Source organism: Prunus persica, chromosome G4 (genome assembly GCF_000346465.2).
Source record: "Prunus persica cultivar Lovell chromosome G4, Prunus_persica_NCBIv2, whole genome shotgun sequence".
Lineage (NCBI taxonomy): Eukaryota > Viridiplantae > Streptophyta > Magnoliopsida > Rosales > Rosaceae > Prunus > Prunus persica.
The window spans coordinates 13,081,520-13,094,325 of NC_034012.1; the positions used below are offsets into that span (position 1 = coordinate 13,081,520).

Below are 12,806 nucleotides of genomic sequence, written 5' to 3' on the forward strand. Positions count from 1 at the left end.
TTGGAGGCTTAGGGAAATTTAAATTTTCATTGCGTAGAACCGAAATAAACACTCTTGTATCATGTGCAGTGCCTTCCCACCTGACACATGCAAATATAAATTGCATGTCAAAGTTACATACGGCCATAACGTTTTGAGTTGGCATCCCTTTCCTACCAATATAAGGCACTTGATCTTGAGGTGGTATTGAAGCTTATACATGTACTCCATTTATAGCCCCAATACAATCCTAAAAATGATAGTTTGACAAAATTTTCAATGTGTATAATTATAATTAGCAATAAAAATGAGAGAGAAGTGATAGATGCAATTTTTACCTTAAAATGAGGCATATATCTAGAATTTCCCAATATTGCTTGTGGAATATCACTAAATTCACGATCCATCGGTTTGATGACATCCATTGTCATATGACATACAACATCCAATATGTAACTAAAATATCTACTCACTGTCTCATCCTGAGTATTGAAATCTTTCTTGTGCTAACCTATTTCCCACACCATGTCCTAGCATGTATACAAACATTCCCAACATCTCAATGGAATTCATATTCTTAGAACCCCTTAACCCACCTAAATTTTATTATTTCACCACTCATCAGATACATCAACAGTACCTTTACTCAAAATAAGCTAGTTTTTATGGGTTTACCAAACATCCAATTCATGACAAATTTTTATTAAAATTGCTTTTAAAAAAAATTAAGCGCTGCCAAACGCCACCTAAATCTTCATTATAGATTTTCTCATTGGAAAACCAAACATATTGTAGAATTCAATGCGATAATAGGGATTCAGAAAGTTACTCATGATGACTCCTAAAATAACTATTATATTTATATTTATATTTTTTTCATTTTTCTTCCACAGCAATAATGCAATTAACAACAATCAAAATTTCATTATATTTTTTGTTTTCTTCAAGAAAGCCATCAATTCAAGCTTTTAATATTTTTACTTGTAAACAAGTAACCCGCATGTTCTCTTTGAAAGGAAAGAATTTCATGAAATGAGAATAATACTATTTTGTTATCTCACCAAATAATGATATGACACACATAATAACACTTTTATGTGCCACGACAATATTAGTCGGATAGCAAAAACATTCGTTGTAAGTTATAAGTTGTAACTAAGTATTTCTCCTATTTGAATGGTGGAAGAAGCCCGCGCGTTTCAGTGTCCCTTTCCTTTGTGCAGAAGCCGGAAGGGCGCTAAACGGTGGAGGATTATGATTGAACCTTCATTTAAGTGACAGCGCAGCTGAATAGAGTAGGCGTCATATCACTGTTTTTAGTCTTTCAGAGCAGACAAAATAGCCTACTGCCTTTCTCAGTTTGATTCCATCAATGGAAATGGGACCCCGTCAAACCAACCACTTTTCAAAACCCAATTTGTTCTTTTCTGTTTAATAATTTTCGTTGTTTCAGACCCAAAAGAGAAAAATCTTGAGCTTTGGTGATGGAGAGTCCCCCGGAGACCATGGTTGAAGAGAGAGAAGAGCACATGGTTTCACCTACGGGAGGAAACCCATTTCGTAAAAAAGCCTACTTTCTAATACCAACCTTGCCATCTTCCATTGATGTACCTCCCTTTGAGCTCCCTCGTTGCTTTTCCTCCTCCCTCCCAACCCATTTTGAACCAAAGGCATGGCATTTGAATGTTGAGTTCTATGGATGGCGATCTAGCCAAGAAAAATGGAAAACTTGGGTTGATCAAATGGCACCTGTGCATCATGAAAAATGGAAGGAGGCTGGTATATATGAAGCCATCATTAGTTCAACATACGAAATAAGAAAAGTTGCCAACTTGGGTGATGGATTTGCTGAGAAATGGTGTTCGGAGACCAATACTTTCATTTTTCCATGGGGTGAAGCAACCATCACAATGGAGGATGTTATGGTTTTGGGAGGTTTCTCGGCTTTGGGGGCCTCTGTTTTAAGCCCTCTGCAGACCAAACAAATGAAAGAAGTAGGAGAGAAACTCATTGAGGGGCAAAAAGAAATTTACAGCAGTGGGAAGAAAGCGGTTACCAAAAGCTTGTGGCTGAAGAAGTTCATGAACAGTGGGAATGAATTCGAGCACGAAGCATTTCTTGCCTTTTGGTTGTCCAGGTATGTTCTTGTTGGTTCTCGTAATTCAATACAGAATTCTGTTTTCTCTGTTGCAATCCATTTAGCTAGGGGGACCCGAATTGCCCTTGCACCGGCTGTTCTTGCTAGCATTTATAAAGATTTGAGCTTGTTGAAAAAGGCAATTGTAGGCTTAAAAGAATTAGATTTCACCCTCAAGCTGAAGTCACCATTTCATTTAGTTCAGGTTTGGGCATGGGAAAGATTCTCAGAACTTAGGCCAGAAAACCCAAATACTATAAACTCTTCTGAGCCAAGAATGGCTAGATGGGATAAAGTGAATGGTGTGAGAGTTGAAAACTTAAGAAGGGTTTTAGACTCAGCCAGAGAAAATTTCCTATGGCGCCCTTATGCCTTGGTCACTGATAACTGGCATTTCCCTAAATACTATCCACCAGAGGAAAAGTGGGTTTTGATTGGACCTGATTTGGATGATGAATTGCTCTCATTTGTGAGGTGCTTGAGGGCCAGTGAGCTAGTTGGACTTTATACTATAGAGCATTACCTTCCACACCGGGTCGCTATGCAATTTGGATATGATCAAGACCTTCCATGTTCTGTTACTCGAGCTAACCGCAATTCAGACACAGCCTGGGACTACAACAAGGAAATCAAGAACGTAAAATTGTATCTTCCATCTAGGCTTGTGGAGGCTGATGTTACCACAAAGTACTTGAAATGGTGGAAGCAATCAGTGTCAGGTCTTGAAGATGCAAGGGAAGCTGCTGTGCCACAAAAAAGGGGAATAATGAGTTCGAAATGTTTGCTATCGAGGGCAAACCACCCCTCTGTACCTCCTGGTTTTCCTCCCAAACGTAAGAGAATGGAAGCTGGAGATCCTATTGATGAGGACGAACAAAGTGTATCACAGCTTTTGAAATTTCGCAAGAAGCATGAGAACTTTGGGATTATACAAGGCAGTGACAGTGAGAAATTATCAAGTCAAGCTCAACATTTTGCATCTCTAATTGCACAAAAAAGCTATGTTAATACCATGAAGTCAGATGAGAACATTGTAAACCTCGTCGGTGATGAATGTGCTAGCAGTAGTTCTTTATTTCAGAAACGTCAGCTGGAGCTTGGAGATAGATTTGAAAGGCTCCGAACTAAGATTGACGAGTTAAAGGCACATAGATTGGGGAACAAGGTTTAGGAAAAGCTTATGAAAGAAGACCTCCTTTGAGTTGGTATGTCCGAAAACTGGCTTTTATTACTGTGTTTTTGCTTAAACATCAGTGATGAGTACATTCTTTTTTCTTCCTTCATTACTTATATTTGCAAAATTTGTAATGGCAGTAAATTTTTTCATCCATCTAATGGCTTTGCGATAGATGCTACATTTGACTTGATTTTTGTTTGCTCACTTGCCTGAATCTGGATTCTCCTTGTTTGTTCCCTGAATGAGAAGGTTGAACATACAAACTTGATTAACTGTTTCAGTAGAATGAAAAAGCTCAACATTCTGATAGTGAACAACTGATCGCATGTTAACGGACAAGCAATTTTAGGTTAATGTTCACTTCTAGTTAGAAGATTTTTCTTCTAAGCAGTGCTATTTATGCTCAAAGAAGATTTTTCATATTTTTTTTTACCGTTTTCTTCCTATATCGGTATTTGCTAGTTGACAACGGAATCTTATTTGCTTCCACATTACAGTTGCATTGTATTGTTGTTGAAATATGGAATCAACCTCTTCAAATCGCGAGTTACAGGTTTTTCTTTTTCTGGTGCAGGGAAAATGGAGGACGAGAATCAAACTCTTGAAATATCAGAAACTTGGTCTTTTGTATATATTCTATGCATAGCTTTTAACGCTGCTGGAATCTTTTGGTAACAACTTAACCTGTTGATCAAGGCCTTGAACCTACATAGCACATAGGCCAATAGATTTTGTAGTTACGATCTTACTGAACATACTACCTAACAATGTGCTATGTCAACCAAAGAAGTTAATAGTTTTGTGTTTTAATGACCATGAAAACAGAATTCTTGAGTCCACTTTTGTTATTCAACCATCTTCTGAACTTGTGGAGTTGAGCTTTTTGGTGGTGGTTTCAGGAATTTTAGTCTTCTGTATTTTCATGGCACGAAGCTTCTTAATCTAAGTAAGTACTGATGTAATTTCTCCAGCAGCTCTTGGATACTATTGTAAACTTCAGTTTTCGAAACAACTGAATGGTGGAACTATGTTTTTTCTAGTTACAAATTTCAATGGTTTTGTTGTTTGAAACTATGCACCTCTGTTTCTATCAAATTCTTTTGCAGTTCAAAAAAGGGAAAGAAAAAAATCAATTCATCAGTTAGGAGAGGAACTTTAAAACCGAGAATCACAATGAGTGGAAAAGAATTCCGATGTGCTTACTTATATAGTGGAAGAAATTTAGTCCCCATTTGGTATCCTACTCAAAAAAGTAAATTTAAAAATTATGATTCTTTTTAACAACATGAGTTTTCAAATAGTAATTTTAAGGTTTAAAAACTTGTTTGGTATTGAGCCCCAAACTACTGTTAAAATCTAAAAATAATTGAAATTAAAATTAGAAAATCAAAAACCCTATATTCGCAAATCTACTAAAATATATGGTTTTTAGCACAATTGTTATTTGTGTTCTTTAATGCAAAAAGGCGCAATTATTCGGGCTCTATACTGATGGCCACAATGCAGCCACTTTAAAATAGTCGGTTTCCTCTACATGAGTTTCCATAATTCATAGGGCACGATTTAACTTTTTCGTGTCTTAAACTCGATACTTTTGGGCACGTATATGACATATATCTGACAACATTGATTGCTACTTTTGATTTGACTTTTGTACATACACACAAACAATTCATCTGTGCCCAATGTCTTTACTTTTTCAAAAAAAAAAAAAAAAAAAAAAGGTTGCCAACCACCGCCACCGTCCAAATCAGCGCCACTTTGCCTCTCTCTCTCCACCACATCCATTTCTTCCTCTTTCTCCACCACTGCCACTCTCTCTCTCTTTCAAGTAATCAAACACAGTGAGCTCACTAAAATTTACATTTTCAACAAAACTCATGCAAATAAATACAGGATTAGATTTAAAAATTGGGTATAAATGAAAATTATGCAAATATAAAATTAGCTCACTCAAATTAAAACTGTCAACATCTTAATTCTTACTTACCATCTTCCAATACAATCAAGGCAAAATTGCTTTGTCTTACAATTGGAACAGTGAACAACTACAAACTTGTTAGGCAAAAAAAATAAATTTCGTCCTATGAAAAGCACAATTAATCATTTTTTTAAACTATAATAATTACTTTTATTAACAGTGAGGTGACAAGATGTAAGCTGATATTAGCATTAGACACAAAGGTCGTGTCCAAATTTCAATAGGCCCACATATATTTGTTCGTAGACACGCACTTACTATGTCTTTTGTGTAAGACATCTTTAAGTACTTTTTATCCTAGAGAGAGAGAAGAAAAAAATAACTATAAAATTTCACTTTTTTTGTTTTTAATAATGGGGATGTTTTTTTAAGTTTTTCTTGGCTTTGAGTTTTTGAAAATAGGCCTACTAAACGGATTTTTGTAGCTTTTGGACTTAAAATATGTTTTTGAGTTTATAAAATTGAATCTAAATAGGATACCAAACAAGCTATTTTAACCGAAAAGTTGACTGAGATGACGGAAATGACGATATCTGAAAGTGGAGGCATAATTAAAGTACAACTGTAATAATTTAACAATATAAGGGATGAAAAATAAAGTTTAATTTTAGTCTAAGACCATTGCTACAATTTAGCTTATAAAGAAAGTAGAAATGAAAGATGAAAAGGAATCAGGAACACCAGATATTTTGAAAGAAAGATGAAGCTAACAGTGCTCCTTCCTTCGCGCAGAAGGCAGAAGCGCTCCAAACCATCGACGTGGAAAATTATAATTGGTCGTTTGTCACTGAGCTGAGCATTTATGAAGCAGAACAGACCAAAAACAGAAAAGTCATGCTTCTTGCTCATACAAACTCTGTTTTATTCCATCAATGGAAATTGGACACGTCAAATCATTTTCTTTACTCATCAAAACATTTTCAAACCCCATTTCGCAGCAGAAATTACCCAGCTTCATTTCCCCCTAAACCCAAAAGGCCAACCAAAACTTTCTCAGGGAAAAAGGAAAAAAAGAAGAAGAAAAAACTCCCATTTTCTTGGTTTTTTTTTTCTTGAGCTTTGATGGAGAATCCAGAAGACTTTATGGTTGAAGAGAGAGAAGAGTACATGATTTCATCAACTGGTGGAAACCCATTTCTCAAACTAGCCTGCTTTCTAAAACCTACTTCGTCATCCTCCATAAATGAACCTCCTTTGAAGCTTACTCATTGTTTCTCCTCCCTCCGATCACATTCTGAGCCAAACAAATGGCCCTTGAAGGTTCAATTTCGCGGATGGCCGCCAGGCCGAGAAGATTGGAAAACTTGGGTTGGTCAAATGGCTTCTGTTCACCAACCCACATGGGAGAAAGCTGGTATATACGAAGCAATCACTAACTCAACGTACCATATAAGAAGAGAGAACGATTTGGTTTATGGGTTCGCTGAGAAATGGTGTTCTGAGACCAATACTTTCATTTTTCCATGGGGTGAAGCAACCATCACATTGGAGGATGTTATGGTTTTAGGGGGTTATTCTGTTTTGGGAGACTCTGTTTTGAGCCCTCTTGAAATCCCACGACTGAAACAAATTCAAAAGAAACTACTTGAATTGCGAAAAGAGATTTGCAAGAGTGCTGGGTTAAAAGAAGTTTCCACAAACTTATGGCAGAAGAAGTTCATGAACAGTGGGAATGAATTCGAGCACGAAGCATTCCTTGTCTTTTGGTTGTCCAGGTATGTTTTTCTTGGTGCTAATTATCTGATACATACCAGAGTTTTCTCCATTGCAATTCATTTAGCTATGGGGACCAGAATTGCCCTTGCGCCGGCTGTTCTGGCTAGTGTATATAGAGATTTGGGTTTGTTGAAAGGGAAAATTGTAGCTTCAAACCAATTGAAAATAGATGATGCTTTTATAGAACTCGTCCTTAAGTCACCACTTCAATTAGTTCAGGTTTGGGCATGGGAGAGATTCTTGGAACTTAGGCCAAAGCCCAATGGTATCAATTATGCAGAGCCAAGAATGGCTAGATGGGATAAAGTAAACGGCCCGAAAGTTCAAAACTTGAGAATGGTTTTAGACTCAGCTGGTGGAGATTTCCAGTGGCGCCCTTATGCCATGGCCATTGAGAACTGGAATTTGCCTAAATGCTATCCACACTGGGAAAAGTGGGTTTGTGTTGGTCCTGATTTGGATGATGAGTTACTTTCATTTGTTAGATGCTTGAGGGTCAGTGAGCTAGTTGGACTTGGTACTATAGAGCATTACCTTCCGCATCGCGTAGCTATGCAATTCGGATATGATCAAGACCTTCCGTGTTCTGTTTCTCGACCTAATCACAATTCTGATATAGCCTGGAAGCATTACAACAAGGAAATCAAGAATGTAAAGTTGTATCTTCCATGCAGGCTCTTTGAGGCAGATGTTAGCACAAAGTACTTGAAGTGGTGGAAGCAATCAGTTTCAGGTCTTGAAGAAGCTGCTGTGCCACGAAAAAAGAGAACAAAGAGAGTGAAATTGTTAGTATCGCCTGGTTTTCCTCCCAAACGTAAAAGAATGGAAGCTGAAGATCCTATTGATGAGGATAAACTAACTGTATCAGAGTTTTTGAAATACTGTAAGAAGCATGAGAACTTTGGGATTATACAAGGTAGTGACGGTGAGAAATTATCAAGTCAAGCTCAACATTTTGCATCATCTCCAATTGCACAAGAAAGTTATGTTAATACCATGAAGTCTGATGAGAACATTGTAAGCCTCGTCAGTGATGAATTTCAGAAACGTCAGTCGGAGCTTGAAGCTAGATTTAAAAGGATTAAAAACGTTGTTGACGAGTTATATTTTAGGAAAAGCTTATGAAAGAGGACCTCCTATGAGTTGGTATGTCCGAAACCTGGTGCAGGGACAATGGAGGATGAGCACCCAACTCTGGAAATAGAAGAAACTTGGTCTTTTGTACATATTCTATGCATTGCATATGCTGGGATCTTTTGGTAACTACTTAACCTGTTCATCAGAGCCTTGAACCTACACATATGCCTAGATTTTGTAATTAGGATCTCTTGCTGAGCAAACTAAAAATGTGGTTTGTCTATCAAAGAAGTTAAGTGTTACTTGTAATGGCTCTAATGTCCAACAAACAATATCACAGGCACTATGTTTATCCATATATTCTGACCATGTAAACAGAATTCATGAGTCCACAGATCTTGATGGCATGTTTACTTACTAAAATGAGAGAAGTCATGAATCGGTGAACTAAGAATAGAGTAAGGAATTGGAATCAGATTTATTAGGGATTTAAACATGGAGCCCACATAATTTTATTTTATTCTTTATGTGTTAGTGGCATGTCGGGAATGGAAGTAAACATAGGAAAAGAAGGAATTGAAATAATTCTAATACTCATTCTTGAATGCAACAAAATTCAGTTACATTTATCAACTTCCTCTGAAATTGTAGTTTATAATACAATGGATCAATTACAAAATCTATATAGGCTTTTTGTTTTTACCTACCTATTCTACCCTTCCCCTTCTAAATCTATAGGGAAATGCTAGTTTGAATATCATAGCCACCTATTTTCTAAGACACCCAAAATGCGTGAAATAGCATTTTTGCAAAAACATAACAAATTCGTGAAATCGTTAAATAGTATCATAATTTTAGTGTTCAATCAAAAATTTAGGTTTGCCTATTTATTTCATAATAATTTAATGACTAAAGGATTTCTAATTTTATTAAATTTTTTTTTTTTTTTTTTGTAAAAATGATCTTTAAAGGGCGTCACATAAAATGAACTAATCCAATCATCTAACTACATTTTAACTACGCATAAAAAAAACTGCATTTTAACTACTCAAATCCATTATATTTGTAACAATCTGTCAAACACAACCATGGTCTTACCCAATGAAAAAAAAAGAAAAAAAGAAAAAAAGAAAAAAAGAAAAAAAGAAAAAAAGAAAAGAAGAAAAAAGAGTGGCAGGCATAGTCTTTCACGCACCCAGTATTGCTTGGTACAGACGGAAGATTCTGATTGGACGTTCTCCACTGTGCTGGGCCTTCATGCAACAACGTAGCAGAAGCCCTCATTGCTGTTTTGGACCGGACAGATGAATCTGTCTTACTCACGCAAACTCTGTTTTATTCCATCAATGGAAACCCCGTTTCACAGCATACCAGCATATACAACTGAATCAGCCCCTAAACCCCAAAAAGACCAAAACTTTCTCAGCAAAAGAAGAAAAGAAAAATCCCCCATTTCCCTTTGTGTTCAAGCTTGAGCTTTGATCATGGAGGTTCCTCAAGACTACATGGTTGAAGAGAGAGAAGAGTACATGGTTTCACCAACTGGTGGAAACCCATTTCTCAGAAAAGCCTACTTTCTCAAACCCACTTTGCCATCCTCCGCAAAGGAACCTCCTTTGAAGCTGCCTCTTTGTTTCTCCTCCCTCCCATCCCATTTTGAGCCAAAGAAGAAATGGCCTTTGAAGGTTAAATTCCCAGGATGGCGTACGGTCTCAGAAGACTTCATAACTTGGGTCGACCGCTTAGCTTCTGTACACGAATCTACATGGAAGAAAGCTGGTATTTATGAAGCAATTCTTAGTTCAAGGTACGAAATAAGAAGGCAAGGCGATTTGGCTTGTGGGTTTGCTGAGAAATGGTGCTCTGAGACCAATTCCTTCATTTTTCCATGGGGCGAAGCAACAATCACGTTGGAGGATGTTATGATTTTAGGAGGTTTCTCGGTTTTGGGGCACACTGTTTTAAGCCCACTTGAAACCACAGAATCGAAAGAAATTGAGGAGAAACTAAATAGAGAAAGAAGAACACCTTACAGGGATGTGTCTAGGGATGTTCTTGCAAGCGAATGGTTGAAGAAGTTCAAGAACAGTGGGACCGAATTCGAGCATGAAGCTTTTCTTGCCTTATGGTTGTCAAGGTTTGTTTTCCAAGGTGCTAGTTGTAGAATACATAAGCATGCTATATCCATGGCAATTCATTTAGCTAGGGGGACCAGAATTGCCCTTGCACCTGCTGTTCTTGCTAGCATTTATAGAGATTTGGGTTTGTTGAAGAGGGAAATCGTAGCTTCAAACCAATTGAAAAGAGGTCGTGCTACTTCAGAGGCTATTCTTAGGTCACCATTTCAATTAGTTCAGGTTTGGGCATGGGAAAGGTTCTCGGAACTTAGGCCAAAGCCCAATGATATTAATTATACTAAGCCAAGAATGGCGCGATGGGAAGGAGTTGATGGTCTCAAAGTCAAAAACTTGAGAATTGTTTTGGACTCAGCTGGAGAAGATTTCATGTGGCGCCCATATGCCATGGCCATGGAGAACTGGCATTTGCCTAACTATTATCCACATAAGGAAAAGTGGGTTTTGGTTGGTCCAGATTTGGATGATGAATTACTGTCCTTTGTTAGATGCTTGAGGGTCAGTGAGCTAGTAGGACTTGGTACTATAGAACACTACCTCCCGCATCGCGTTGCTATGCAATTTGGATTTGATCAAGAACTTCCATGCTCTGTTACCCGTCGTCGCAATTCTGATGTAGCCTGGAAGCATTACAACAGGGAAATCAATAATGTTAAGTTGTATCTTCCACCTAGGCTCTTCGAGGGGGATGTTAGCACAAAGTACTTGAAATGGTGGAAGCAATCAGTGTTAGGTCTCGAAGATGCAAATGAAGCTGCTGTGCCACAGGAAAAGAAAGATCAGAGTGTCAATTGCTCGCTACTAAGGGCTAATCACACCCCTGCACCTCCTAGTTTCCCTCCCAAATGGGACAGGATGGAAGCTCCTATAAATGAAGATAAACTAACTGTATCAGAAGTTTTGAAACATAATAGGACTAAGAAGCATCGAAATTTGGAGATTAGACAAGATGGTGACAGTGAGAAATTATTATCTGATAAAATCCAATTGGCATCTCCAATTTCAGATAAAAAATTCAATAAGGACATGGTAAGCATCGTAGGAAATGAATGTCATAGCCATAGCTCCTTATTTGAGAAAGGTCTATTGGAGTTTGAGAAACGAGATTCAGAGCTTGAAGTTAGGTTTAAAAGGCTTGAAAGTGTGGTTCAGGAGTTAAAAGCACATACGTCTGGGACAAGTTTCAGGAAAAGTTGATCAAAGACAGCCCTCCGTTGAGTTGGTATTTCCTAAACTTGATTATTGTTACTGTGTTTTTGCTTCAATATCGTTGATTGATACCTTTTTTTTCCTTTTTTCATCACTTATGTGTGCAAATTTGAAACAAAAGTACACTTTTCATCCATTGTGTTTGTGTTCTATGCTGCTTCTGAATTGTTGTTGTTTGCTTGCTTGGTGTCTGAATCTGGATTTTGTTTGTTTGTTGGCTGAATGAGAAGGTTGAGCATGAAAGTTTGATTTTTTTTAACAAACCAGTCATTTTCTAAGTGGAATGAAGTAGTGCATTCTGAAAATTTTGAATGACGGGTCACAAGTAAACAGAGACAAGCCCTTCAGGTTTAAGTTCAATTTTAGTTAAAGTTTTTTCTTTTAAACAATGCTATTAATGCTCTAAAAAGAAGCTAGGGAACTGACGGAAGAAAACTCACACTTGATACAAAACTATTGTAATCCCGTTGCCCAAGTTCGATTGTGATCTATCTTATCCAATAACCCTGCATACTGTAAAAATATTATAGTGCGGAAACTCAAGTCTTATAACTGATGGCGAAACCTTGTGAAGTAGTTTAAAACACTCAAAGTCATTAAGTTTCAGCAACATATCGACCTCTTACAATCAAGAGTTAAGTTTTTCTCTAATTTTTTTTTTGGGTGCAAGGAAATCGGAGGAAGAGAGTTGGACTCTGGACATATCAGAAACTTCTTGTTTTATAGATTGCTTATAATGCAGCTGGAATCTTTCTGTGTCTACTTAACCTGTCCATCAAAGCTGTGAACCTACGTTTACAAATCGATTGTGATCTTACTGAAAAGACTATCAAAACAATGTTGTTTGTCAACCAAAGAAGCTAGTTATTTTTAATGGCTCTATTGTCCAGGTAACTACATCACTGTCACTGATCTTGAGTACAAACAAATTCAGTTCCATTTCTATTTCTGTTATTCAACATGATATGGACTTTTCTCTTGAACTTGTGGAGTTAAGTTTTTGGTTTCAGGATTTGTAGTCTATAATACAAGGAATCAATTACACAGCACATACTTGTGTGTTATATCTAGCATATAAATTTTTTTGGCATGCCTAATTAAAAGATGTACAATACGCTAGGCAGCGGAATGTTTCTGCTTTTATCTTTAATGGATTTTTCGTATACCAGTATGTTTTAAGCTCATCAAAATACTGGGTTTATTTATTTACGCTGTAGTGAGATTAAGATTCTGGTCTGAAAGACTGAAAGGGTGTAGGTTAAGTGTCACTCTCAACAACAAAAGTGGGGGAAATTTTGATTTGATAGCCAGCATCATTTACAGTGATTGATGTCAAACGGCCATTACTACAAGCTATCCTAAACCAATTCAGGGGGAATCCATCGGAATCAAAGG

The 12,806-nt window shown here is 37.2% G+C and overlaps 3 protein-coding genes across 4 annotated transcripts; all 3 read left to right on the top strand.

Annotated features, from left to right (window-relative positions):
- LOC18779291 lies at positions 1,449-4,358 on the top strand. Of its 2 annotated transcripts, XR_002271089.1 has the most exons (3): positions 1,449-3,321; positions 3,868-3,964; positions 4,119-4,358. XR_002271089.1 is itself a non-coding variant. In XM_007213943.2 (2 exons), the coding sequence occupies exon 1, from the start codon at positions 1,464-1,466 to the stop codon at positions 3,285-3,287; it is 1,824 nt and encodes a 607-aa protein (XP_007214005.2). In that variant the 5' UTR covers positions 1,449-1,463; the 3' UTR covers positions 3,288-3,321; positions 3,868-4,358. The 2 variants fall into 2 exon arrangements, 1 of the variants encoding a protein (XP_007214005.2); XM_007213943.2 differs by having other exon boundaries at positions 3,868-4,358.
- On the top strand, positions 5,967-8,442 carry LOC18780736 (protein MAINTENANCE OF MERISTEMS). Its single transcript, XM_007214188.2, has one exon. The coding sequence runs from the start codon at positions 6,337-6,339 to the stop codon at positions 8,113-8,115; it is 1,779 nt and encodes a 592-aa protein (XP_007214250.2). The 5' UTR covers positions 5,967-6,336; the 3' UTR covers positions 8,116-8,442.
- On the top strand, positions 8,936-12,576 carry LOC18780981. The gene is made up of 2 exons (XM_020561309.1): positions 8,936-11,424; positions 12,082-12,576. The coding sequence occupies exon 1, from the start codon at positions 9,552-9,554 to the stop codon at positions 11,397-11,399; it is 1,848 nt and encodes a 615-aa protein (XP_020416898.1). The 5' UTR covers positions 8,936-9,551; the 3' UTR covers positions 11,400-11,424; positions 12,082-12,576.

What these genes read in the sequence shown, in the direction of transcription:
- LOC18779291 (XM_007213943.2), top strand. Translation starts at nt 1,464, where the DNA reads ATGGAGAGTCCCCCGGAGACCATGGTTGAAGAGAGAGAAGAGCACATG.
- LOC18780736 (XM_007214188.2), top strand. Translation starts at nt 6,337, where the DNA reads ATGGAGAATCCAGAAGACTTTATGGTTGAAGAGAGAGAAGAGTACATG.
- LOC18780981 (XM_020561309.1), top strand. Translation starts at nt 9,552, where the DNA reads ATGGAGGTTCCTCAAGACTACATGGTTGAAGAGAGAGAAGAGTACATG.